The 27,087-nt window shown below is 47.8% G+C and overlaps 12 protein-coding genes and 1 non-coding gene across 13 annotated transcripts; 4 read left to right on the top strand and 9 right to left on the bottom strand.

The window, feature by feature from the left end:
* Positions 1–310: 310 nt before the first annotated feature.
* On the top strand, positions 311–1,282 carry PPTG_10631 (hypothetical protein; the record flags this gene model as incomplete). Its single annotated transcript, XM_008906017.1, has 1 exon — positions 311–1,282. The coding sequence occupies one exon, from the start codon at positions 311–313 to the stop codon at positions 1,280–1,282; it is 972 nt and encodes a 323-aa protein (XP_008904265.1).
* Positions 1,283–1,491: 209 nt separating this feature from the next.
* Positions 1,492–3,177, bottom strand: PPTG_10632 (hypothetical protein). The gene has a single exon (XM_008906018.1). The coding sequence runs from the start codon at positions 3,160–3,162 to the stop codon at positions 1,564–1,566; it is 1,599 nt and encodes a 532-aa protein (XP_008904266.1). The 5' UTR covers positions 3,163–3,177; the 3' UTR covers positions 1,492–1,563.
* Positions 3,178–3,502: 325 nt separating this feature from the next.
* PPTG_22757 (hypothetical protein) lies at positions 3,503–4,001 on the bottom strand. Its single transcript, XM_008906019.1, has one exon. It carries the CDS (start codon positions 3,940–3,942, stop codon positions 3,529–3,531), a length of 414 nt encoding a protein of 137 aa, XP_008904267.1. The 5' UTR covers positions 3,943–4,001; the 3' UTR covers positions 3,503–3,528.
* Positions 4,002–4,686: 685 nt separating this feature from the next.
* Positions 4,687–6,236, bottom strand: PPTG_10633 (hypothetical protein; the record flags this gene model as incomplete). The annotated part of the gene is made up of 2 exons (XM_008906020.1): positions 4,687–5,519; positions 5,578–6,236. 2 exons carry the CDS (start codon positions 6,234–6,236, stop codon positions 4,811–4,813), a joined length of 1,368 nt encoding a protein of 455 aa, XP_008904268.1. The 3' UTR covers positions 4,687–4,810.
* Positions 6,237–8,559: 2,323 nt separating this feature from the next.
* On the bottom strand, positions 8,560–9,395 carry PPTG_10634 (hypothetical protein). Its single transcript, XM_008906021.1, has one exon. It carries the CDS (start codon positions 9,357–9,359, stop codon positions 8,733–8,735), a length of 627 nt encoding a protein of 208 aa, XP_008904269.1. The 5' UTR covers positions 9,360–9,395; the 3' UTR covers positions 8,560–8,732.
* Positions 9,396–11,746: 2,351 nt separating this feature from the next.
* PPTG_10635 (hypothetical protein) lies at positions 11,747–12,346 on the top strand (the record flags this gene model as incomplete). Its single annotated transcript, XM_008906022.1, has 1 exon — positions 11,747–12,346. The coding sequence occupies one exon, from the start codon at positions 11,747–11,749 to the stop codon at positions 12,344–12,346; it is 600 nt and encodes a 199-aa protein (XP_008904270.1).
* Positions 12,347–12,765: 419 nt separating this feature from the next.
* PPTG_10636 (hypothetical protein) lies at positions 12,766–13,633 on the bottom strand. The gene has a single exon (XM_008906023.1). The coding sequence runs from the start codon at positions 13,596–13,598 to the stop codon at positions 12,858–12,860; it is 741 nt and encodes a 246-aa protein (XP_008904271.1). The 5' UTR covers positions 13,599–13,633; the 3' UTR covers positions 12,766–12,857.
* An 807-nt stretch (positions 13,634–14,440) lies between these two features.
* Positions 14,441–16,252, bottom strand: PPTG_10637 (hypothetical protein). The gene is made up of 3 exons (XM_008906024.1): positions 16,097–16,252; positions 15,587–15,987; positions 14,441–15,517 (listed from the first exon to the last, which is right to left on the bottom strand). The coding sequence occupies exons 1-3, from the start codon at positions 16,172–16,174 to the stop codon at positions 14,992–14,994; spliced, it is 1,005 nt and encodes a 334-aa protein (XP_008904272.1). The 5' UTR covers positions 16,175–16,252; the 3' UTR covers positions 14,441–14,991.
* A 363-nt stretch (positions 16,253–16,615) lies between these two features.
* Positions 16,616–19,767, top strand: PPTG_10638 (hypothetical protein). The gene is made up of 3 exons (XM_008906025.1): positions 16,616–17,359; positions 17,427–17,504; positions 17,568–19,767. The coding sequence occupies exons 1-3, from the start codon at positions 16,781–16,783 to the stop codon at positions 19,725–19,727; spliced, it is 2,817 nt and encodes a 938-aa protein (XP_008904273.1). The 5' UTR covers positions 16,616–16,780; the 3' UTR covers positions 19,728–19,767.
* On the bottom strand, positions 19,750–20,535 carry PPTG_10639 (hypothetical protein; the record flags this gene model as incomplete). The annotated part of the gene is made up of 1 exon (XM_008906026.1): positions 19,750–20,535. One exon carries the CDS (start codon positions 20,533–20,535, stop codon positions 19,879–19,881), a length of 657 nt encoding a protein of 218 aa, XP_008904274.1. The 3' UTR covers positions 19,750–19,878.
* A 1,647-nt stretch (positions 20,536–22,182) lies between these two features.
* Positions 22,183–22,434, bottom strand: PPTG_22758 (hypothetical protein). Its single transcript, XM_008906027.1, has one exon. The coding sequence runs from the start codon at positions 22,367–22,369 to the stop codon at positions 22,232–22,234; it is 138 nt and encodes a 45-aa protein (XP_008904275.1). The 5' UTR covers positions 22,370–22,434; the 3' UTR covers positions 22,183–22,231.
* A 582-nt stretch (positions 22,435–23,016) lies between these two features.
* Positions 23,017–23,088, top strand: PPTG_20548. Its single transcript has one exon. It is a non-coding gene; the product is annotated as a tRNA-Met (tRNA).
* Positions 23,089–24,787: 1,699 nt separating this feature from the next.
* Positions 24,788–24,967, bottom strand: PPTG_22759 (hypothetical protein; the record flags this gene model as incomplete). The annotated part of the gene is made up of 1 exon (XM_008906028.1): positions 24,788–24,967. The coding sequence occupies one exon, from the start codon at positions 24,965–24,967 to the stop codon at positions 24,788–24,790; it is 180 nt and encodes a 59-aa protein (XP_008904276.1).
* Positions 24,968–27,087: the final 2,120 nt, after the last annotated feature.

The following is a 27,087-nucleotide window of genomic DNA, read 5'->3' on the forward strand; positions in this document are numbered from 1 at the left end:
TTCCCAACGATGTCTGTGCGGCCGTTGGCGGCTCAAAGGCAAACTTTGCTCTGTGGATGATGGCGTCCAATACTAAAGTACAGTTGTAGCATTTGGTGCAGTTCAAGCTCCAAATGGCTTTGCAGATTTGCAGATCCACCGCCAAAGTGTCTGTCTCTGGGCAAGCTTTTTAGCGTCCTCTCGGGTTGTCCAAGTTCAGTTGCGAGTTTACAGTCTCGACAATAAACCCCCACTTGGCACGCGCCAGAGCATGATCGCGTGAAGTGGTTCTAGTTCTTTCCGCAAGAAAACTTTGTCCACAAAATCGATAATGAAAGTTAGCGCGCTCGTGTCGCCGAGCACCACCAATCCTGGTCTCGACACAGCTCAACCTGATCTCAGTACCACATCATCGGCAGACGAATCGGCGCGTCTCATGCTTCGGAAGCGGTCCGAGTCCGTAATGACTGAAGAGTCAAGCTCAGCTAGCCCCAGACTCGAGCCAAAGACGACACCTTCCCTCACAGACAAGCAGGCCATTCGACGAGAGCAATGTCGAGCGAATCAAGCGCGATATCGGAATAAGCAACTCAATCGAAGACGCGAACTCCAACAGCAAAACCAGCGATTGGAAGAGGAGATTCAAGGTCTAAAAGTGAAGCGACGAAGCATTCGGTTCGAGCGGAGAACCAACCAAAGTCCATGGACCATTATTGGAGAAGTATTCCGTCTTTTAGAAGACGGCTTTCGATCCCCCTGGCGATTGGCGAGTATGGAGGAGATGATGAAGCACACTGAGACGCGGCGGACCCTGGAGTTCCTGCAGAAGTCGTTCGTACATGATGTGGCCATGGGAGAGTTGAGAGGGATCAATGCACTCATGGACCAGTGGAGACGCTACTCTCTGTACTTTGAAGAGCCCCATCTTGAGCTCAAGCGAGTTGAGGCTGTGACAGCAGGCGTCGTGTCTGCAGTTGCCACCCTCAGTTTGACCATCAATGAGTTTACGGTGAGATGTGTGTTTCCTCATCTAAAAGTCCCTAAAGGAGGGAGAGGCAAAGTGTCTGTACTGGACAAAAAACTTATTGGCGAACGCCTTGACTGCAATTGCACAGTGACATTCCTCTTCGATGAAGCCAACGGCCGTATCATACGTCTACAACCCAACATCAACTTAGTGTCGCCCATGCTTCAGCTGTTTGGGAGACTAGTTGACGTATCAGTCGTACTAGGACAAGCTCTGCTCACATCGGAATGTGCTGCTGGGGATCTTCCTGGTCGACCACGACGTGAAAGGGACTAACACTAAACGGCCAAGTATATGTAGATTCTATTTCTGTTACTACTATAGTAGTAGGCTTTGAGGTCGGACCAATACAACAAATGAAGACTGGTGAACCCTTCGCACCGCATGGACACTTCGGCTTTACAGTCTAGCTCCGAATTCTTGGTGACTCATTTGGAAGATTGCTGGGACAAAACAGTAAACAGGACAAAAAAAAACAATAGTATCATTCCATGTCGTATTATCATTTTTTACTTCGATCATCTCCTTTACATTCCTCCTATTCATGTAACGGATATTTAGAATTCAAGCACCAGAAGCCAGTCATCATCGACGCTGCCACCCGAGGGAGGCCTAAAGTCCACACGCGTACCGTTGCCGCTGGCAGAGACGGCAACCGTAGAGTTAGCATAATACTGGCCGTCGCGAGGGGAGAACCAACGAGCGGTACCAGATCGCTCAGATCCATTGCCAAGCTTCAGACTAAAAGAATCGCCATGACCGGTGTACACGTAGTATCGGTCACGGTTCTCCGACGCGAGGACAGAAATGTATCTGGTGCCCTCGAACGCGTTCACAGCGGTGTCCAGGTATCCGCTAGGGCTACCAAGGAGCTGGCGAGCGGGCTCAAGCTGCTCCAGAGCTTCAATCGAGAGATTTTGCAGCGGTTTAGTGATGTACTGGATCTGGGTCGCCCCCTCAAAGAAAATATCCTCTCGCCAAGAGCTCGACGCGTCCTGACTGGCCGCCGGGGAGTAGTAATCACTTTCACGTAGTAGATTAGCAGCAGGTTCATACATTTGCCACACACTGTTGGCACCGTAAGTGAAGCCCGCGGCACCACCGTAAACGCCGTGATAGAGACCCGTACGGACCTCCGATGCGTTCCAGATAGGGAAGTTCTTGTTAAAGTTGTAGTACGCGCCTTCGTAATGGTTTTCAAGGTCCAATACGGGACCCGTAAAGGAGTCTAGCATAGTAGCGATAAGTTCGTAGTTCTTGGTCGAGTCCCAAGTCGTGTATGGGGTAAACCCACCAAGCGCTTCGGGTACCGCGTGGCCAGACTGCGCTCCGTCAATAGACACACGGAACTCCTCCTTAGGCAACATCCAGTGCGCATATGCCTCTGGGGTGTTCACAGGTCTAGAGATCCAGCCTGCAGTGGGGTGGAACAGGATCACGGGCTCGTAACCGTGTGCCGTCTCAGCGTCCTCTACACCAGACCGCATGCTGACCCAAATGTCCGTAGTGTCCTCAATTGGACCAAGGAGAGTGGCAGGGTCTACGTTAGGATCCGTCGCGTAGGATACCATGGCCTTACTGGTGTTTCGAGGCCACAGACAGTCGGAATCACCTCCGAGAAATTTGGGTAGACCAGGATATCGGTCACCAAGGAACTTTCCCCATTCATAGGCAGTTGACTCGTTGAAAATCGACTCCTCATCGTTGTGCCAGCCTCCGTTGACCCAGCGACCCCACACAGGCACAAGAGCGACGAGAAGACCGTAGCTTGCTGCCAGGTCGACGGTCCAGTCAATGAGCTGGAAGTACGCGTCGTTAGGCTGCGTTGTGTCCGAGTTATTGTAAGGCAGATCGCCGTAAAAGTTGGCTCGGGTTGTGCCGTTCAGTTCAGCTATCACAACCGTCTGGATGACGTTGAAGCCTTGCTCGGCGCGAGTCTTGAGGTAGAAATCGATGGACGTCTTGTTCAACTTGTGGGTTAATTCCCACGCGGTGTCGGCCTGCCACAAGAAGGGCTCTCCGGACGCGGTACGGGTGAGGTATCTTCCGTATCGTGGAGCCGTGATGACCAGATTGTGCCAAGACGGATCGGCCGTAGTTGTGGATGTTAGGCCGGCAAGCGACAACAGACCGGCGAGAGCGACTTGGATCTTCATCGTTGCTGGATGAGGCGAATCGGATAATGACACTAGGCAGAAGACAGTCTTCGGGGCAATCGTCACTTACGACTATCAAACCAAAGGTGCGTGGATGAGAAAGCGAACCGACATTGGGATTTGCGTTGCGGTTCCGTTCCCGCCTGCATCCACGACGCGAATGTTGCTGTGCTGATTGTTTATTGAAGTCATAACAGCCGGAGACGAGAAAGACTTGACTTCAACGAGACCTGGCAGTATCAAACGATGTCAGTGATCACGGTACATACCAAAGAAGTACAGGTACCGCCCTCCAATCCGTCCGAGGTACTACTCTCTTCCCTTTGCCAGGATATGAAGTGTAAAGGTTTTTCTTTTGATTTGCATTCAAATGCGCATAGCTGATGTATTAGCAACGACCTCATGGATATCTACGTCGCAGCTTTCGCTGCTCTTCTTTCTCGTCACTGCTGCCTCGCTCACTCTTGCCTTCATCGCAATTAGCTCTCTTGAGAGTACAATATTGCGCGTTTCCTGCAGGGCAATCCACGCCCAAAGCGCCTTCTCAAGTCGTATTGACGTCACCTTGACTAGCTTTCGCCTACTGGTGTCCTCGTGTGCGGGGCTCATGGTTTGCGGCGCCTTCCGAAGGATGTCGCTCACAGTACTTCTAGCTAATGGTCGACCAAGATTGTACGTTTTGGTCGACCACTCAGCAAGTTCGGCGTGCGTCATTCCAGGATTCTCACCCGCTTTCGCTATGAGAGCACGCTTATCTTTGATGGTCAGCCAGCGCCCCATGTTTGTTGCCGCGCAGGGATTCAAAAGTGCGTTTCCCGCCTGATTGAAATTCAAACGACCTCCAAAAATGCATAATATAAATCCGATAGAGGTTATGGCCGGACTGGAGGGACGGATTAGAGGGCGGAATCTGTAGCAAGGAGTATCTTACATGCGATGGTGCAAGGTACGATTAGTATTAGTGCTGTACTAATACGGTACCCCGAAATAAATTAAGTGACTGCAACTTTCGAGCATGGACACTGTGCTAGGTATCTCCGTTGATCCAGTTGAGAGCAATCCTTTCTATTAGCATAGCTATAGGATAGGTTTTTGAGTAGAAAAGGGTGAAATCCTTTCATACAGCTATGCTAATAGACGGGTCTGAAACCAACTGAACCAACGTAGGAACCTCTACAATTTCCCTGCACTGTAGGAGTGATCCTCGGCACGGTCTAGAGCATGAGCATACATACACGTTGCATGGTTGACGGAGAAGTTCAAGAGGGAGATCTGGTTGCAGCGTGCAGGCATTTACAACTGGTAAGTGCATCAAGGGCATGTAGATGGAGCTCACTTAATCGCCACCCCTCAACTTCTGTGAGTTTTAATACAGTCGCCAATGGAATAATATCTTACCGGTACTTAATGATGAAAGGCGATCTCGAACGGATAAATGACTGTTTGTACGACGTGGATTTGTTACGCCCTACTGTAAAAATCTACTCAACTATAATATGAGATCTGTTCTGTTACTATCTGTGAGGTGATCCATTGAACTGCACTGGACGACAGCAGAAGAAAAAGAATGGACAGTACTTATGGCACTAAACTTGTCAGGTTGGGAGTTTTACTACCAACGCTACTTTACCCTCGTAGACTCGCCAGCTTAAAACTCCAGTACCAGCAGCCAGTCGTTGTCGATGCCACCGGTAGTTGGAGGGTAGAAGTCAATGCGGGCGTTGTTCGCAGGGACATCCACGGTCGAACTCGCGTAGTACTGACCATCCCGAGGAGAGAGCCATGTAGCGCTTCCAGAGCGACTACTACGCGAACCGTCCCCAAGATCGAGAGCGAACGAGTCACCGTGTCCAGTGTAGACGTAGAAGCGGTCGAGAATCTTTGAAGCCAAGATGGAAATGTAACGCGTGCCTTCGTACGTGTTGACCGATTTTCCAGTGTGGTTGCTTGGGCTAGAAAGAAGCTCTCGAGCGGGCTCCAGAGATTCCAGAACTGCAGTAGAGAGGCCACTGAGAGGCTTGGTGACGTACTTAGCCTGGGTAGCGTCCTCAAAGTAGATATCTTCACGCCAAGATCCTGATTCGTTCTGGTTGATCTGCGCCGGGAACCAATCGCTATCGCGAAGCAGAGCAGTCCGTGGCTCGTACATTTGCCACACACTGTTGGCACCGTAAGTAAAACCCGACGCGCCACTGTATACACCATGGTACAGACCCGTGCGAATGTGCGAGGCATTCCAGATGACCTTGTCCAGATCAAAACTGTCGTGAGCTCCTTCATAGTGATTCTCTAGATCAATAACTTCTTGGTCGAGTCCCAGCCGATCGCTGGCGAGAACGTGTCGATAGAAACTCGATCTTCTTCGTTAGGCAACATCACATGACCGTACGGACCACCTCGGGTTTGACGATCCACATGTTGTTGGGATGGTAAATCACCAACGAATCGTAGCCGTGTTGACTTTCCGAGTCCTTGAGTCCACGACGCATGCTCGACCAAACAGACGAAGTGTCTTCCACGGGAGCCAACACGCTCACCAAATCTTGATCCGGGTTTTCATTGTACGCATTCTGCACCGCGGACATGTTCCACGACCACAGAGCGTTCGAGTCACCACCTAGAATCTTCGGCAAACCAGGGTACCGGTTACCGATGTACTGACCCCACTTGTACGCGTTCGACTCGTTGAAAATGCGGTCGAAATTGTGCCAACCGCCGCTCACGTACATGCCCCACGTGGGGACCAAAACGATCAAAATGCCGTAGCTTGCAGCTAGGTCCACCGTCCAGTCCACCAACTCGAAGTACGCTTCATTCGGTTTGGTGGAATCCGAGTTGCTGAACGGTAGATCACCGTAAAAGTTTGTGCGCGTTGTACCGTTCAGCTCTGAAATTACGACCGTCTGGACGACATTGTAGCCCTGCTCGGCACGGGTCCTGAGATAGAAATCGATGGACGTCTTGTTGAGGCGATGGATGAGCTCCCAGGCGGTGTCGGCTTGCCAGAAGAAAGGTTCTTTCGAGGCGGTACGGTAGAGGTACCGACCATAGTGAGGAACAGACAGCCAGGTCATGCCACGACGAGTCTGCTGCCGAGGCTAACCCAACCAGAGAGAGTGCACCAGCGACTGCGGATTGTATCTTCATCGCTGTTGGAACACTTGAATTGACTTGTAAAGATCGAAGTAAATTGATGAATGACACGAATCGTCTAAGATTCGTACAGACTTGTTGGTATTTTTTCGATCGGATCTAGTGGTGAAATATGACTAATCTGAGTGTACTCGTTTTTGCAGGAAAATATCAACAGGCATACGGAGAAGTGGCGTCAATAAAGCCCGTAAGTGAGTCAACGGAATTTACGAGCACGACCAAGTACAAGGCCATGTGAAGCCAATCAAATGGTGTCGTTGCTCGCAAACATCGATCAAGTCAGCAGCTACACGTGGACGGATTGACCGTCAATTGATAACGCAAAAAGTGATACCTCAACTTGAAGTCGCCAAAGGAGTACAGATTTCAAGTCTGATATTGTAGAAATGCATCACGCTAGTTGTGAAGCATTGAGACCTACCCACTTTCCAAGCTGCACATTTCCCTGTCAGTGGCAATTCTTTCCGTGCGTCTCCCTCGTTTGGCAGTAGCTATCATTTGTGCCAAGCTCTCGTCGCCATAGCGAGTCTCGAAAGTCGTGACCATCGCTTCTTCTGCCGCCTCATGGTTTAAATTCTCTACTACTGAACAACTGTGGCAACTCCACCTGATCAGCTTTATGTTTCACGAAGTTATTGTCAGTGGTGAGAGGATTGTTAGATTTACTTGTAAACTGCACTGGTAAGCAAGCGTCTGCACCTGCAGCAAGTAACGTAGAGCACTCGAAGTTGGTGGGAAAGGCAGCTTGTGCTGCTGTTTGTATTTTGTGAAGTGAGCTCTAGCATTCTCTCTCTCTTTCTTCGTCTAGCTCAATTTCCATCACATATTTTCTCACTACTTTCCTCACATTTTCCAACTGCCTCAGTGACACACCCTCAACAACAAAGCCTTTTAGTCGGGTCGGCACCAACCGTGAGCATCACAACAGATTTCAACTTGGTCTTTGCATTCTCAACGGGTGTCTGCAGTTTCTTCGCCCCGGTTTGAGTAAGATATTTTATCTTCGTAATCCCAGATATTACTCTGTCTTCACCGCCGTAGTTGTCTATTGCCGCCCTCAAGCGCCGGTTAGTTCGAATATCTCCGGGACTACCTGGATCAGTCGGCTTTAAACTGGCAACTTCGGATACCATCCCGAGAACGGATACAATAGATAAAAATAAGCAACTACATTTAGACTTGACAGACATCTTGATAGGTGGGACTCGATGCCGAATTGAAAGTGGGCATGTAATATTTGGCCTCAGTTTGTACCAAGACTGAATGGCGATAGCACATCCCTCATTATTAAAGCAAAGTGTGGACATCAACTTGCTGCAATATCAATATACTGCTTTGTTTGGCAGAAAAAACTAAATGAAGCTAGGCGAAATCATACTATTTTAATGCAAAAATCAAACCGTATAATCAAGACGTTAGCGGTGGATCGTAAAAATAAAATTGCGGGGAAAGAACGAGGTAACCACACGAACGAAGAAATTACAGTATTAAAGGGGCTCTCTATCCGCGTTCGCACACTAGTCCTGGTATCGCTGGGTCTTACTTTGCCGATAATACTTTTGCAACTAGCTATCTGCATCTTCTAACTGCGGTACAAGTTGTTTCCATGGCGAGGACTTAGTCGTATGGGGAAAAGTGTTTGTTTGCCACACCAGCCGTGATGAAGGGCGTGGTGCGGCGGGTTATCGCTCAGAGGAAAAAGGCTTCTTCATTCTGCTCTGTGCCGAGACGAGAATAGTGTCGGTTGTGATACCCCTTGCGTCTTCCCAGAGAATGTTCTCCATATCATACAACTCTGTTTAAAATTAGGTTGAACAGAACCGTTCTAATTGGCTATCGTGATTGATCGAAAGTAGTTTTGGCGGACCAAATTGACGTGGTCCTCTCAACTTATCAAAAGTGGCCCGGATAAGATCGGATTGTGATGGCTCATTTAGCGCCGCTGTCGTCTGCCACAAGTTCGCATTTATCAACCTTGTTCCCTCGAAAGTTTTTTTATAGAGCGCTGACCCACAACTTTCAACTACTACGTTGTAGTATTTTTTTTAACGGTGATTCCAAAACAACTCAAAATGGTCATGTGGCCACTTTGGCCTCATACAAAATGCTACATGTAGCAAACTTTACGCATCATATGTATTCGAAGTAAGAGATTTTGAAAAACAAAACGCGTATTCTTTGTGTACTTATTATCAAGTACAGTATAAAATGCATTTGCTTTCACGCTTGACAAATAAATGTATTGTACGCGTTCTGCTAATCTCCACGTGACAGGACAGATCGCCACTCCGCAGAACGAGGGCCGTGGTGATGCAGCCAAGTACGACACGCACTAGTTGCGAAGATTACGCATCGATCTGGTCCCCTGCGTGACACCAAAGCTTCCACGAAGAAGTGATCAGCCCCCATTCAGCTTACTAACGAAGGTTTTTCTGGGATCCAGATCCAGTCGCCACCGATCCAGTGGTCCCTCCTGAGCCTCCCGTCAATGGAATGCAGGCCTTGTATACTTGCCACGAGTAGTCGTTCTTCAGGAAACGCACACCTAGCCAGTACCAGTAAAGCGTGCACGTGCCCTTGCACGACGAGTAGTCCACAGTGTAGTCCTTGCCAGGGAACTTCTCGTGACAGTTGTCGCCGTCAAGCACCATAGTATCGTCGAGCCACACTTCACACGGGCCATCGTGCGTGTATCCGGTGGAACGCATGGCGTTGCCCGCCGGAATGGGCTGCGGGGTGCCCTTGGGGTCCGTAAAACCGCATTTGAAGTCAGCACCATCTGTGACCGGGTATTTGGCGTTGTCCAAGAAGTCACGAAGCGACTTGTAGCCATTCTCTTTGCGCCAGGCTGTAAAGTCCTCCTGGGTCGTGAAGCCTTCGTTTTCGAGGAAAGCGAGCGGGTTATACTTGGTTTCTTTGTCGTTGGTCGTCCACTGGGGCTCAGGCAACAGCACGATCTGATGTGCATCAACAGTTAGGGCCAGGAGGGCCATGCTCGATAGGGTGGCAGCGACGCCTAGCGTTGATACAAGCGAATAAACCATTATACACAAGGGCGTCGGAATAGGCGGTCAGACTACAGAACGCGATGTGGTGACTCTCATGATCAGTTGTCACGAACAAAGTCGCGTGCCTGCGACTGGACCGAAGATCTCGGTGGCTGTATGGCTGGCTCTCTCGCCTCGTTTTTCCATTGATATGAAAGTGAGATTGGCCGTTGATCATGGGATGTAGTGCATTCGCGCACAACTTGTGTTGCTGTATTCATGTACTTCGGTTGGTATTCAAGAGCAGACTGTACACACAGATGCATCCAATATATGGTAAGTAAGCTATTATATATCAATACAAGCCATACTACGAACCTTTTTGGTTCGTAAACCTAAAAACATTTTGCCTCTGTCCAAATACAACAAAAAAACTCCCTGAATTTGGTGAATTGAAAGATTTACTCATTGAAAGAACAGAAATAGGGAGGACATTAAAGGTATACTTACATGTAATTATACGGTTGATAGGAAGATTGAGTGCTCTATTATACTTAGTCTTTTAAAAAAGGTTAAAGTTTTTGCTTCATAAGGTATGGGGCATCGTAAACATATTCCCGTAAATAGACCAAAGCACATCCGACTTGCTATGCTGCAAAACGAGCGACAGCCGAGATAAGTTAGACGCTCTGTTATCTCCCAGATGTTGATGCATGGAGAATCGTGCACTGATGGCAGAAGTCCTAGCAGTAACGTCGAGAAGCCAACTGCAGTTTATTTGATGCTAGCCGTTCGTTCTACAAACAATGCTCTACTATTCAAGTGTTATGAAGAAGTGAAACTGTCTAACAATGCATACCTGGTAGTATTTTACTAAAATTCGCTTGATTTGAATTTTGGGAAGAAATGCGGACGCGAATGTGCGGTTGTTGTGATGTTGTAAATCGTCAATGCGTATCGGTGATCAACAGATCCTTCCGAACCTACATCTCGGGAAATTGGCCCATGATCCCCAATCATCCCGAAGTGAACTTTTTGTACATCGCTGATCCCATTGCTTTTCAAAGTTTAGCTATTTATTTTTTAAAGTTTCAGGTCTTCCCACCATCTCGTTTATATTATTATCCGTATTACAAGGTTTTTTCTTGGGCAGGCCAATTTTGAGTCCCGAAGTAAACGACTGCACAGTCGAAGTACCACCAACTCGTGCGTGATAATACGTGAACGAATATTTGTCAGGCGTCAGGACATTTGGCAAAGGTCGAGGAACAGTTTCATTATTAACTATCGGGCGAAGTTGTAAATGTGTGCGGAAAATCCGAAATAGAGTTGTTCGCTGATGTTGCTGTGGGGATAGTGCATATTATAGCGATGCGCTAGTCTCAAAACTAAATACATAAGAAGCAGCTATAGAAATATGGACTGTAGTTTCCATATGGGTTATCCATTTCACTGGATGCGTGTTAAATAATTTCACAATTTGCTTAGCCCCCCCCCCACACACACACACACACACACACTCCCGAAGTGGGGTTTACATGTCATCCCTAAATAAGGTTGACTTCGGGAAACCAGGATACTTTGAAGTAAACCACGGTCAAAGTGCTCGCAAACGAAGAGTCAGATTACGGCTAAAATATCGACGAGATTTGCTGTCATGCTTTGTACACCATTACACACTTCTACTTCGTACTAGTATTTCGATAAGCTTTGACAAAGTCAAGTACCCAAACGTAGCCCACCAGCGGCGAGGCATTGGAAAGTGGAATGCATCTTTCTCAAGATACTATGCACTGGTATATTCGATTATCAAACAACATGTGCTTCCTTAAAAGGGCTAAAACAAATCCAGGTATATGTGGTATACTTAAGTATCGCGTCGACCAAATTATATGTGCTTGAACATCAGTAAAATATGTTAAGTAGCTCTCTTGATGTCCGCAAAGCCGGCTGGTATTAAGAATCTAAGATCACATTTGCTTCACGTAAAAGTTGTGAGATTGAAGCTAAGCATGTATCCACTAACAGGTAAATAAATGACCTTATTTATTATCTACAGAGCTCTTGATTGCATCATCGAGGGCATGTAGCGTTGGTTTTATCACTTGTCCATGCCGCAAGGGTGATGGCTCTTGACAGAATACGGTGGAAGTTCCACCGTTGAACCGAACACTACATACGCTACATTTACTGAGTCACACTGGCCAAGGAGTTTACAGATCGGGGTCGATAATCGGGACAGTCCCATCATCGCTTTCGAGTATCATGCTCTCGTGGTTCGAGAGCACGGTCCACGTTCATACGATCGACTTTGTAATACACCTGCCGTCCCAGCTCGTTCCATTTCCGGTTTTGCCGTCTGTACAGCAAACCTTTAGGTCTCGACGTCTTCAATGGTTTCCTCGCTGTTATCAACGCTTGCTGTCGCTTCGACTCTGTCGAGCATGGCGCTCTTGGCCCCAATGGCTGATGCACACCAGATTGTGCTGCTCCCGGAGCCTCAATGGACGACGAATGACAAGGACACCAAGTATAACCCGTTGGCATTCCTTGAGAACCAGGGCTTCAAGACGCAGGAGGACTTCAAGTCCTGGCGTGACGAGAACGGCTACAAGTCGCTTCGCGACTTTATGGACAGAGCAAAGTACGAAGTGACCAGCGGCGCTGACTTCTCCTGCGGTTTTACGGACCCCAAGGGCACCCCGCAGCCCATTCCGGCGGGCAACGCCATGCGTTCCACCGGATACACGCACGATGGCCCGTGTGAAGTGTGGCTCGACGATACTATGGTGCTTGACGGCGACAACTGTCACGAGAAGTTCCCTGGCAAGGACTACACTGTGGACTACTCGTCGTGCAAGGGCTCGTGTACGCTTCGCTGGTACTGGCTGGGTGTGCGTTTCTTGAAGAACTCGTACTCGTGGCAGGTGTACAAGGCGTGCATCCCGCTCACCGGAGGCGCAGGAGCGCCCGCGGGATCGCTGCCGGCTGGATCTGGCTCGCAGAAGGCTGAATCGGGATCCCAGAAGAACCTCCGCATGTAAGTTACAGCGGATTTGTTTCGGGTTTTCCACGGTAGTTTTTGTGTAATTGAGGTATGCTAGTAGCGATGAGAAGCTGCGAGTTGAGCCTCGGTAATTCATTTTTCCTGATTGTATACGACTTGACCTGCGTTCTAAGTGATTAAGGTTGTTGAGGAGTACGTCAACGTGCTCGCGTTTCAAACAATGTGTCGTAATCTCTTCAGTTATTGCTACTGTTAATTTTTTGCTGGTGGAAAATATGGTGAGAAGAGTTGATGGCATCCACAGGCAGATTTCGCTTGAACCGGATGGTAAACGCTCCAACAGACCTAGAAATCCATCCATTCTTCTGCAAAAGTGATGATCCATGCAGTAATAGCACAGACCAAGATAACAAATAGCGTTAGAAGCCACCACAATATCCCAAACATATTTTAATAGTACGACAACGAAAAAGTGTATTTTAGCGACTTAGAATCGCAACTCACAAACACATACATGGGTCTAGCCTGGTGCTTTGGTCAAGCCTCTCTTAGTTACGCAGGCTGCGTTGGCCCCACGTGGGTGAACCCCAGGTCGTAGGAGCGTTTCCACCCCACGAAGGCGTCTCCGCAGCGGGCGCTTGAGACTCAGGGGCTGGCGTCGCTTGCATCGTTCTCTCTGTCCCCTGAGTGCCAGATCCCGACGTCGTCGGTGTCGCCTCGCCCGAGCCTGAAAGCGGGATACAGGCCTTGTACACCTGCCACGAGTACTGGTTCTTGAGGAAGCGAATACCCAGCCAGTACCAACGGAGCGTGCACGTGCCCTTGCACGACGAGTAGTCCACAGTGTAGTCCTTGCCAGGGAACTTCTCGTGACAGTTTTCACCATCAAGCACCATAGTATCGTCGAGCCACACTTCACACGGGCCGTCGTGCGTGTATCCGGTGGAACGCATGGCGTTACCTGCCGGAATGGGCTGCGGGGTGCCCTTGGGGTCCGTAAAACCGCAGGAGAAGTCGGCACCGCTGGTCACTTCGTACTTTGCGTTATCCATGAAGTCACGAAGAGATTTGTAGTTGTTCTCATTGCGCCACGATAGAAAGTCCTCCTGCGTCTTGAAGCCCTGATTCTCAAGGAACGCCAACGGGTTGTACTTGGTGTCCTTGTCATTAGTCGTCCATTGGGGTTCCGGGAGCAGCACAATCTGGTGTGCATCAGCCATTGGAGCCAGGAGCGCCATGCTTGACAAGGTGGTAGCCACAGCGAGGGCAGGCACGACGGAGTGAACCATTTGAATCCTTGAGGGTGTTGCGACGTCAGACGAACGGCAAAATGAAAAGTGGTGGTAGCAAATAGTCGCAGGAAGTACGCCATGTAGCTTATGGTATGCGGCACACCTTCCAGTTGGTCTCGAGTCAGCACTCGTAGCATACAGATGTATTGACCACCGTCGCCATGTTTCTCCATGATTCGAAAGAGAGATTAGATATTCAAGGTTTTTGAAGCGATTAAGCAAATACATCACAAATCCTGAGTAAATCCGTCAGAGCAAATGCGAACCCTATTTTAAGGGCATTCATCGCAGAAACAACCTGTTTGTCGTACAAAGGTGTGTCTTCGAGCTGTCCAAATACCGAATGCCTAGTGTTTCAACTTGAAGTCTTTCTGCCTTGAACGTTTTAAGACTTCCATCCATTAGCCTTTTCAAGATTTAGCTTCGGGTCCTCCAATGGATCGGATGATCCGTTCGGATCCATACGATCGATCGTTTAAACCACTTGTATCGGATACGTTGGCCGCTCGTTTAGCTCGTCAGAACGGGAACTCGTGGAGTATTTGAGATCTTTATCTGGAAAGAGCTTCGGTGCTTAATTCTTCGAGGCAACGCTGGTAACGCAACTTTAGCGCTGACATCTAGAAAATGTCTCGCTGAGTGGTTTGTGCCGTTCGAATTTGCATAGGCAGTATTGATAGTTTGTGGGTTACGAACATTTACTCGCAGATACCATTAAGAAATCGCGCTGCTCAGTTCATGTAAAGAACTAGCCACGTTGTTTTTCGGTGTGTCGTAAAGGGAATTGTAAAAGGTTTTCAGCGGGGTCATCGACCACACGTTTGGATAGGCAATTGAATAGTTTCACATTGCATTTAAGCGACTAACCAGGAGTCACCTTGTTTGTGGTACGGTTACTGAAGGCGAAGGCTTTTACTATTCAGACCTCTTCAAGATTCACGGACAGCAAAAGTTGCAACTGTGTTCTGACGTCATGAAATGAGCTGGTCTGGCGAGGTGCAATACATGTTCAATGGTATACGTACACTTCAAGTCCACGTAGTTATCGACCGGGTTGATAGCTTGTGCCCATTAAAATCTGCTTGAGAAATTAGCACAATTACCTCAACTATCTTCTTGTTCTCCCACGCAGCTCGAGCACAACAATCTTCAAGAATTCTTTCGAGTGATTGATCTCCGGACAGGAGGCTCCGGCACAGAGATCGACTTGACTATCGAGAGGTATCCGTACTATTCCACAAAAAAGATCGATATCGCTGCCTACACTGGCTACCGCATACCATATATACCATGTATATATAAGCCGGGCCAGATCATGCCAGTGTACCGCTACATAATGCAAGTCGTTTCTCGCTCGACAGTATTTCGTTTACCCTCTTCACGATTAAGTTCATTCCTTCGGCTGAGGCTTCTTGAGCTCCTTCTTAATACGAAGTTTCTCGTGTTTGATCTCAGCCATCAGCTGGTTGTACATGCTGGGGTCGATCTGGTCCTTCTGCGCCATAAAGTTGCCTTCCACCTCACGAAGCGAGTCCAGGCGATCCTGCATTTCTTCGCGCGTCAAGCGCTTCGGCTCGTTCTTGTCTGCAGCGCCACTTTGGTCTTCCAGTACACCGCAGTTGATGATCTTGACGTCGGCCATGGGCTTGCCAGAGCGTCGTCCGCAGCTCGAGATGATGTCCACGACGTCCATACCTTCCAACACACGTCCAAACACAACGTGCTTGCCATCTAGCCATGGCGTGTCACCCGTGCAGATGAAGAACTGACTGCCGTTCGTGTTAGCGCCAGCGTTCGCCATACTTAACGTACCGGGACCAGCATGAGGCACACTCAGGTCTTCATCGTCAAAGCGACGTCCATAAATCGACTCTCCACCGCGTCCATTGTGCTGCGTGAAGTCACCACCCTGGATCCTGTAAAAAAAATAATAATAAATAATCAGCTTCCTGAAACATTAAAAATAATAATCATCAATATCTTACATGAAGCCGGGGATGATGCGGTGAAACTTGGAGTCCTTGTACCAGAGCGGCGGGCCTGCACGAGACGCGCCCTTCTCGCCGGTACACAGTGCACGGAAGTTCTCTACCGTTCGTGGCTGTACTTCTCCGTATAATCCCATGACGATCTTGCCCACGTAGTCGTCGTTGATGCCGATATCGAAAAATACTTTGTCTGTTACGATGAGCTCGCCCTTGTACTCGGGGGCTCCGCTTACAGCCTTAACGCCCGTGAGGTCTTCGAGCGACGGGAAGGGCCCGAAGAAGTAGCCGATAGCGTAGCCACCGCCGAACATAGCAGCCAGGCCAAGTGACGCCTTCTGCAGCGACGTGAGGCTTGATGGGGAGCTGGAATTGCCTGCAGATGAGCTAAACGCTGCTGTCTGTTGTTAAACAAAGATCATTATTGTGAGAATTAGAGGTTATGGTCTTTTACCGCGGGTTCAAAGTCGCTTGAAGCTGCAGAAATGAAAGCAAAGAAGGAGGAAGTACCTTACGGAGGATTGGAGCGAGCGCAGAACGTTGCGAGCGTAGCAGAAGCTGCGATGGACGCAGCAGCAGAGACGTCATGGCTGTCCGATGACAAGCGAATTGAGCCACACAATGTGTTCAAGAAGTATACATCGGTATACACTGTTTCTTTTTCACAGTGTCCGGATTTGAAACAGTTACCGATTTTTCTGGACTTAACTATCGGACAATTTAACCGTAAAAAAACCGGTACTAAGCGGGTAGATAAACGCTATGCTGTTTGATAGAATTTAGGTGCACCACACTGTTTGGTGTAAGCCACAGAAATGCAGACACATATCGACTGGTTGAACTCCAAGTTTTCATCAAGAGGAGTGTCATCACTTTCACTTTTTCTCTCACCTACGCTGGCATGCACCCATCCAGTCCCTACCCGTCCCGTGAGGAGCGTCAGCGGCAACGGGACGCTTTCCGCAGCTACTGTCCGGATCCGCAGGGCGTACACGTCATATAATGTAGCCATTTCTCACACGTCGCAGATTGCACATGAAGGGACACGAAGGCAACGTAACGGATTCGTACTAAACCTGCACGTGCTGTTTCCTTCTTGATTGTGGCTCATTCTTCACTTGCGTCTCGTCACATCATCGCCGGAGATTCTCATTCGCCATCCTGTTTCGCCGCAGTCTTTCGCCGTACGTGCTGATGATTCCGGCAGCTGTGGATGCGAGCTTGGATGACGACGAGCTGCGGCAGCCAGCGCTCATCTTTGACAGTCAACGAGGACAAGAGTCTATTAACACACAAACGCGGGGATGCAATGAGACGGATGATGTCAATAAAATTCGCGCTGAGGAGGAAGCACCGCCCCCAGCAGCTTTAAGTCCTTGCGGGAGTGTAACTCCACCTGCAGAGCCTGGTGTTCGTGTGGTAGCAGATCTGCTACGTGCTCCTACGGCGGAGGCTCAAAAGAGCCAATTGGTTATGTCATTTGGAGTTTTTATACTATCCTTATTGCTAGGTGCTAGTGCTTTGCTCTTCTACGACGAGATTCTCGACGTGACGGGCATTCAAAGCGGCCTCTTATTGGGATCAGTTGGATCCCTCTCAATGTGTGGTGTGATCATAATTTCGTATCTCAGTACCAAGTGGTATCGCCGACACATGCACATCTTACTCCTAAACTTGGCGCTGTGTGAGTTCTGCCTCGCGATTTCGTTTCTTTTGGAACCGGCATGGAACCGATTAGGTGCTGGTGTTGGGAGCGATCTTTCCTGTCGATGGGTACGCAAAAGTCTTGTTACCGATGCTACTGTCGTTGTATATGCTTCTGACTCACGGTCTCTTGCAGTTATCGACAGCACGAGAGTACCTAATCATGTGCTCTAGCGCCTGGACGACCTGCACTGCTCTAGATTTATACTACTTGGTACGTCACAGATCGCTAACAGTATATTTTGTTTCTAAATCATTAACGTGTTGCATTGGGCAGATGACAAACCCGTTCACGTCACCACGCCTGAATCGTCACAAGTACCAGGGTATTGCACACGTCACAGCCCTTGCAAGTGCTGTTATCATGTGCGTATCCAATAGTTTCGGATCTCCTGTGGCTGTAGGCAACTTCTGTTGGGTAGGAGCAGATACCCAGGCACGAAGCGACCACATCAGTTATAAGCAGCCAAGTGGATCAACCACCGGCATTTGGGTCTTCATCGTCACTCCTGCTACCATTTCGATGGTTGCCAACCTATACGTGACGCTGGTATCCTATGGACGACTGCGACGAGGCGTTTCTGCAACTTTACGCAATCGACGAGTATTGCTGCGTGAAGGGTTTGTGACGACTGTGACGCTGATTGCCTATTCAGCTGTGCTCTGGGGAGTATACGGAGCCTATTGGCTTACTCCCTCAGCTACACAAGCTCGGAGACTCTCTCGATTATTTGCGTTTTTGCTGTCATATCGAGGCAGTGTACCTTTCATTTTGTGGTGCCTGTATAAACGTCCGCAACACAAAAAGCAGAAATCTAGTGTAGTGGTCGACGGCACTAGGAGCCAGAAGCTCTCGAGTATAGAGGATGAGGAAGAGGAAGATGACGACGCTGTTCGGCCACAGATGAACTTGGCACTACTAGACGAACTTGTGTTTTATACAACCCATGGCATCGCCAAGGCAGTGAGGATAACCAGTACTCTTGGACAGTATCCACCGTCACACTCACGTGTTGAGCAGCCAGATCAACACTCTGAACATGGACCAGCACAGTACTCGTTCATGGTACAACCATCACCCGAAGATGCTGCATTGAATGAATGTCGGTTTACAGCGTTTCATCCACTGGAATTTCAGCGCATTCGTCGTTTTTACGGCATCGACGACGACGCATACCTTTCGTCTTTACGGTCCTGTACGACGCCCAAAGTCAGTGAAGGTGCAAGTGGCTCTTTTGTCTATTATTCATCAGATCGCAGCTACGTTGTCAAGTCCTTGACACGCTCGGAAAGTGTTTTCCTACATGGTATTCTGAACGACTATACTGTATACATTGAGGAGCAGAACGGCGAAAGCTTTCTCACGCGTTTCCACGGCAGCTACTGTCTTGAATTATATGGCCGTCCGACGTATTTCGTGGTCATGGAGAACGTCTTTGACGTGCAGCAGGGCATCTCGATCCATCAGCGCTACGATATCAAAGGGTCGTGGGTAGATCGCAACGCGCAGAAACCTCGTCGAGGCGCTGAAGCCACGTGTCGTCACTGCAATCTCAGCTTCCGTTGCGGTGAGACTAACACTCGTTCGAACGACAGACTGCGTCGAAATGTGTGTCCAAACCGTGCAGGGGCTCCTCATGAACCGAATGTTGTGCTTAAGGATATGGACCTCACGATGAAGTTGCGCTTTGGAAAGAATGCAGGACGGAAACTACTAGCGCAACTTATGCGTGACAGTGACTTCTTGTGCACACATGGCGTCATGGACTACTCGTTGCTTCTGGGAGTGATAGAAGTGAGCTATTTAGTGAATCGGCACAACATTCTGACCAGGGATGGTAGTGTATTTCTACCACCAGACAGCTTCACGGGTAAGCCAGGTTTTCCACGGGAACAAGCCGATAGTGAGTCTACAGGGAACTCAGAACGTGTCAAGCAGTCAACGCAGTGTCTGCGTGCCGCGGAGGTGGTGATCGGCCCGGGTTTCTACTACATTGGAGTCATCGATATGTTGCAGACGTGGAATTGGTCCAAGCGACTCGAGCGCTTTATGAAAACCGTCCTCTTTAGAAAAGACCCAGACGGGATATCTGCCATGCCTCCGAAGCCGTACCGAGATCGGTTCCACCGCAAGCTGCGGGAAATTATCCATCTCGGCAACAACTCGAGTATCGTACCATCCACGGCAGCCACGGTGGAGAACGCGGATGGATGCATGGAGGACATTGGCGGTGGTGACTCCACGAGAGCGGATGCTGAACTCGGAGATGACGAGTACGATCGAATGACACACATTAGACCACGCGGAGTTGCTCTTCCCGCTGTTAATCACATTGTGGCACCGACTAGTAAAGATGGTCAGCAATCGCGAACTGACAGTGAAAAGATACCCATGACCCCCTCTGCTCTAGGACGCGTACTGGGAAGCAGCTTGTAAATCTACAAAACAAAATAGCAAATATTCCAGAATGAACTCCTGAGTTTTCGTTTTGTTTAATGCTATCCATGTGCTTTTTGGTTTTGTCTTCAATGACGAGCATATGAGTTAGCCACCAAAATCACTTTTCGTTTCCCAAATCGACTGCTGACTAGAATACCTTCAGATCTGGACGTCTTTTGTAGAAGTAATCGCTGTATGCGTCCCAGATTCTCGTAATGTAAGGTTTAGCCTCAGTATCCCTCATGTTGACCTTGAGCACTTTTTCCATCGCATCTTTTGGCCAAAAATGTTCGTCGAACCATTTGCCAAACAGAGCATTCTCCAGCTGAGTCGCAGTTTCTTTTCTCGTCCCGCCCTTCGCTTTTTGAATCATATCGATCAGTGCTTTATCGGTGTGATACTTTGAGAGAACCTCAAGTGTTGCCTTTTCCCAGTCGTTCTTATTGGTGATCGCAGTGACGTACTGGAACCATGTGCCAAACTCGGACTTCGAAATAACGTTGCCCTTTCCCATTGTGAGCCGTAGTGCGCTGAACGCGCTGGCGGGAGATTGTCCTTCGCTCGCTAATTTAAGGAGCTTTATGGACTTATTTACCTTCGATTGAAAAAGCCCCGCCCTCTCTTCACCATTGTCCGATAGTTTGGTACTTCTCAAACGCCTTGATGGGAGGGTGCCACTGTCAGCATAAGCAGCTGGATGATCAACAGCCACAGAGTTCCGTGGAATCGGGTGCACAGCAGTCAATGGAGTAGTGTTCACCAAAAACGCAATGGTGGCCAGGAGGACCATATTGTAGATAGCCATCTTTACGTGCGCCTTGAGGAATTCTCGGATATTGCGTGTTGTGTGCCAAGAGCAAAAGTCAAAGTGAGCCTGGAAGTGCTTTGACAAATCCGATTCAAGCCGTACATACGGTACGTACCCGTAAACAAGACTTTTTATCATCATTTGTACGTGGGAAAGGGAGGTAAAAGTCGGTAAGCTAGCTAAGTAATAGCATTAATTATACTTCGAAGTGCGAAACATTGTCATTTTCAACTATTTCGTGGGATAACAAAGCAAAAAAATGTTTTTACTCTTAGGTTCATTATGGGTGGATTTCAAGTTGCAATGAGAAAAAAGGTCTGAAATAGACAAAAAAAAAAAAAAAAAGACGGTTGTGATCATTTTTCAGTCGAGGATTGGCCAAAATAAGCCGTGTAAAAATTTAATTGGTTGTAAAAGAGGCTTGTGATCTGACGAGTTTTGTGGTGTATTTTTCTTTGCAAAATGTGAGAAAAATGACTGAAAGTGAATAGGAAACGTGAAGATGGACAATTGTGTCGGGTAAAGCGCTAAATCGATTCTAGAGCAAGAAATGCGTAATTATCCCTTTGGTCTTCGCATTTAAAAGGGTCAGTAGGCAAATGTATAACCCCCTCTAGTCGACTGTAGCAAATAATATCTGTCCCCTAGACTGGTCATCTTTAATGGGTCAACATTATCGTAATTAGTTATTTTATCCATACGTTTATTCCTCCTTCTAAACTAACCCTTCGAAAGCCCTTATGACCGATCTTCGAATGACCATGACCAAGGTGACCATGAGCGAATGGCTCATACCAACCGTATAAGCCATTCGGACAAGCCAGGCTGGCCGAAAAAAATAGCACTAGACTAACCGAGAGTTATCGGTTCGCCTCTGGTTCCAGTTGTATGCCGAAGCCGTACCATCGCGCGGGATTAATCGAAGCCAACATTCATCTTGGTGGAGTATACTGATAATTTCGTAGATCAGTCCTTATGAGTGTTCATAACTAATCATAAGGAGGGGAAAGTCTATGAAATCCACCGGATTGGTACCTCTGTATATTTTCGCATAATGCTGTGCTTGTACTTCATTCTTCTTTGTGGAGTATACTGATAATTTCGTAGATCAGTCCTTATGAGTGTTTATGTTTCATAACCAATCAAAAGGAGGGGAAAGTCTATGAAATCCACCTGATTGGCTCTGTATATTTTCGCATAATGCTGTGCTTGTACTTCATGCCTTACGTTACGAGCACCCTAGAGACCCTCCACTGCAATGACAGATTCGAGTTCAGGAATAGACTGACAGCCAAGCAAAATGGTCCCACACCACTATACTTGCCCAAGCAGTACATAGTTTGAAGCCTATAGTGGTGTGGGACCATTTGGTCTCTAGTAACGGAAGGCATGAAGTACAAGCACAGCATTATGCGAAAATATACAGAGGTACCAATCCGGTGGATCTCATAGACTTTCCCCTCCTTTTGATTGGTTATGAAACATAAACACTCATAAGGACTGATCTACGAAATTATCAGTACTGTATTTGAGATCTCCTACTTCAGACCTTAAATTGTAGTGTTGTATGTACATGTACCAACGCATTTATGCACAGTTCAACTCAACTCAGATCATCTGAGCCATTGACATTGTCATAAAAAAATGTATTTTTATTTCCTTAGACACAATAGCATCAAAGAACTCGACGACATCACGCTTGTGATGATACGTAGTAGCGACTCTCTTGAACTGCTTTGGGGGTTTTCCGTTTCCCTTCGTCCGTGTCCTCCCTATTTGCTGCCCCCGGAGTCCGCTTTCGAGGTCTGGGATTGCGCGGAGTGCGCTTCATGGCGGGTTTCTTGCAATGGATGGCGGTGATGAGGGCGGTCCTTTGTAGCACATCGCATATTTTTTACACTCTGAAGTAGGAGATCTAACCTGCTGAGCTGGCGGATCTAAGCGAATTGATTGGCTAAAGCTTGGTCTGAATTAGGAGATCTCTCTGAAGTAGGAGATCTCAAATTCGGTATACTCCACACTGGGGGCGGCTTACCGCATGTACTTACTGATCGCAGTACCGACACCATTGCGACTACCGCCGGTTGCGTTGATTACGATGGTTACGCTTTGTGCATTTGTTTTCTTTTTTTTCTCCAGCACAGGGTGCATTGACATTCTGTTTCTTCTGAGAGGAATTCTCTTACAATCCGAGGATTAGAATGCACAGAGGTCCAGAGAGAGCTAGTGTGAATCGGCGCACCAATCAAGGAAAACCTTTTTTTGGGTCAAATTTGGTGCAGGTCAAATCTTACGCAACTCGCTTTTTGGGTCAAATTTGGATCAATTTGACCATCCGCTTGACCCAAGAAGCGATAAATTTGTTTTATAGTTATTAAAAGCGATAAACCTCTTTTAAATTGTATTTAAAAATATCAACGAAACATTAAATTAGACAGTATTTTTTTATTTAAATATGTGATTTAGTTTTTGAATAACGCTGCCATAGCTTAGTGGTAAAGATCTCGCTTCATAAACGAGAGGTCGGTGGTTCGATTCCACCTGGCAGCAAAACTCAACTCAGTACTAGTATATTGACTTTCAGTCACGTTAACTAGGGGGCTCTCACAGAACTGCACAAATGCGACCGACGGGTGCCACCGAGTGAACTTGATTGACCGCCAGTATGCTCAGTACCATGAGTCGGGCTCCCCTTCTGATAAGGATTTGGGATAAGTGAATCTCGCTAAAATCTGAAATCACAGCGGACCCAGGCATACAGAGGGATATCGTATCACTGGATAGTAGGAAATACTTGAAAAGTACATTTTAGTCCGATGTCAATGAAAATAGGTACCATCATGCAAAACCGTAGTAGAATGGGCACAATTTTTTTAATTAGGATCTGTAGAAATCAAATAGGTACCGTTCTGTATGTAGATCAATATTCAGGGGATCTCGAGGCCACGGAAGCACCATCCGAGGCTTCAGAGCCTGGGTCACTGACATCTAAATCCGAGTCCGAGTCCACTTCGAAGTTCGAATCCGAGTCAAAAGCCGGAGCAGGCTGAGCTGGTGTATGGGCAGGAGCGGTGGTTCTGCTGTTGGATATATCGTTGATGAGTCAAACGTATTCCCTGCTTTGAGCTTCAATCACGCTGATGAACAGGGTCACATCCGGATGCGCAACAGAAAAAGCGTCGTTGAGCGTCCTGTTGTAGCGTTCCAGAGGGTTGTTGGTTCGATTTACAATGTCTTTGCCCAAACCATTGGTGTTCCACCATGCCGGAACAATTTTTTTGATCCAGGTTGTCTTGAAGTACTTCCAGAATTTCGTCCATTTATCCTTTGAGTACTGAATTCCTTGGTATCCACAGCTACGTTTGATCATGCGTCGAACATCTGGAATTCCACGAAACACGATGTCGAGACGCCGGATCACAGTAAGTCGGTCAATACAACCGTCAATCATAGCCAGATTCACCTCGGCCTCGGTTATCTTCAACTTCAACATTTTCCGTCGCAGCGCTTGCTTGAAGTGAAACAAACAGCCCACAATTGTAGAATCAGGAAACTGGGTCTTGACGACCTTGATGAGTGCGTACTCAAAATCACGCACCACGTGAGCTGGGGCTAACTTCTTTTTGGATGAGACGAAGATTGAGTGCAGCAAGTGCTCGTAAACTTGAGATGTCTTCCCCGCGTACCAAATTGGGAGATACAGATCTGAAATTGGGTCGTAGAGCATCAAAATTACCAGTTGGTAAAAGCGAATAGGCACACATCGGTAGGTGGCATCGATGAAGATGGAGCAGTGTCGTTGCTTGATACGGTCCATCAGCTGCGGATGCGCCCACCCAATGATGCGATGTAGGACTTCATCTTCGTAGTACGCATAGTGAAACTGGAAAAACTTGAGACCAGCCGAATTCTTCACGTCGCAAAGTGGTTCCATCTCCAGGCGCCCGAAAATGTCGCGACCAAAGTGTTTTAGTTCTGGTCCTGTACAAACGACACAACTTGGTTTTTGGTCGCGCCTTCGACAATGACATTGTCGCCTTCGAGAAATTGGTCTCTTAACATTCTCCATACATCGTTAGGGGGTAGCGTTACATCACGAATCCCAATTTGGTCCGTCGCAAGCAGCATTTGCTGCTTCCAGTTGACGAAAACTGGTGGTGGCCCCGACGGAACTTGACGCATTTCTGGGACACAAAAATTGGTTTATGGCTCCCTTGCATCACCGCGCCCAATTGCGACACGTACAACTTCACGTTGCACTTGGTCCGTCGATAAGCGCTGCAACGGTAATGCTTTGTGACGTCTCCGTGATAATAGGAGTAGGAGTACCCTTGATACTGCACTGATCTTGACCCGGGGAGGTCGACAACACCGTCGGCAAGGTCGCCACCAATATCCCTGTTGACACCTTCAACTTGAAGACCATCATTCTCGTCCCTGTCGGAGTTGGATGATTGACTCGGTATAATAACCGTATCCACGCTCATGTCAGAGTCGTGATCAGAACCGTGGATGTCAGTGTCCCGGTCACTGTCGGATTGGATATCAGAGTCGGGACCAGAACAGTCAGATTGGCTACCAGAGTAGCGATAGTTTGAGTCGGGTCCACCCGAATGACGGGTGTCAGATGGCGAATCGCTGGACGAATGCTGGTCGGCAATCATGATTGACGCGGTGTGGAGGGGGGGGGGCAGGAAGAATTGACAGTGAGGTCTTTGGAGAGGGGTCTTGCTTCAACAGACCCATTATGCGATGATACACGCGGTCCTTGGGCGTTTTCATATTTTTCGTTTTGTTGTAGTTAGAACAGAAGTGCATATCCCAAATTTGTACATCCCAAATTGTGGTTTCGTAACGGCATTAGCTCGATTTATTTAGTATTGAAATATTGAACTGTTTGGATTGGTTACAACAAAGTTAATATTTATATTTACTGATCAAGAATGCATTATGATAGGCGATAAGACCCTACCTGTCTGTGATAATAAAATTTGACCGTTGGTTGACCCTTGGCGAGGGTTAAGGAGAGTTGATCCAAATTTGACCCAAAAAGCGAGTCGCGCAGGATTTGACCCAAAAAAGGTTTTCTCTGTTGCCTCTGAGAAAAACTCTCTTTAATGTGCGTACAGTGTAATTTGGTGCCTATTCGGTTGTTTGTCCTACAAATCCCAGAAGTACATGTATTGTACATTCCAATTTCTATCTCGTTTCCTGATGATGGCAAGTTGCTAATTGCAACCAACATTCACAATTTTCCGATTAAATTGGAGCTGGGTACTTGACAACACTGCTCGCTAACTTACCATATTCGTAGCATTATTCGCAAAATGAATTGGGCTGCTGACACTAAGATCATCACCACAACCGGTACATTTGTGAAAACACATGAGCCTTCACGCTTAGCATTTATTGCGTATATTCAGGACTTCAACCTAACCTAATTTTCACTTAACGGGCTTTTACGAATAAAAGACCCCCGTCAAACCTTCGATGCTGTCTAGCATTAGAAGCCCTTTACGATAACAAGACTGCAACGTTAATGCTCAACCAACACCATTCCAGGACAACTTATCGGTCCTGATCGACGCTTGGAAGCGCTCGGACGGTGTGGAGTACCCCCGCAATGGCAGCCCTTTTCCCGCCTCCTGTAGCTACTGTTGTGGTTGGGTGTGCCAAGTGTGGCGCACCCTCAGTCCGTTGTGCTGAACTCGATTGAGGTTGCCGATCCCACGCGCTGGTTCAAACGGAATCACAATATCTATGGGTGGAAGTTCCAGCAGTCCTGGAGCCGTGATGAGGCAGGAATGAGCAAACTATGGAGCGCGAGAGCGAGGACTCACTCAATCTCGACGACATCGATGTTGCGCTTGATGAGGTCGGCGTAGTGGAGTAGGAAATAGAAGCCGTCTACGAATAGAAGGCCCCTCGTCAAAAAATAATTGATCCGTTTCATGGGGCCACTAATAAATAGAATACCGATCACTATTCGTAAAAAAACAGTTATTTACATATATCAATGTCATATTTAGCAACGGCACACTCCAGCAATGGCTAGAACAGTCATTCTAGAAGTGATACTTGCGAAAATGCTGCCATACAACATGTATTAGGAAGTGTGAATGCAGTGTCCTGGAATTTTGAATGTTGGGCTGGTAGTGACCTGTTTATTTGACACCATACCGATATTGAGAACGGTTGCAGTTCACTTTTAGCCTCTCAAAGTTTTAGACAATTTCGGGATTGTTGTGATGTTGGTCAGTTTCAATCCACTGAGAAGAGTTTTCTGCACATTCTTCACAGTAAGCGAGCTCTCCTGTTGCGGCAGCTTCTGCTCTACTTCGATCCCATACCCCGCTGCGATGACAAAGAGTTAGTTGTTGCGGTTGTTGTATCTACGCATCTACGCCTTCTCTTACCTACTGTATGCATTACTGCATCATTACGAGTGCAGATTTATGTTACAACCTTTCACTGACAAAATGTTGTGATGCTCAGGCGGGCCAATATGCTGCGGAAACAGTCATGGTCGAAGTGATCTCGTCTGCGGGT

Source organism: Phytophthora parasitica (assembly GCF_000247585.1).
Source record: "Phytophthora parasitica INRA-310 unplaced genomic scaffold supercont2.22, whole genome shotgun sequence".
In the NCBI taxonomy this organism is placed as follows: domain Eukaryota; phylum Oomycota; class Peronosporomycetes; order Peronosporales; family Peronosporaceae; genus Phytophthora; species Phytophthora nicotianae.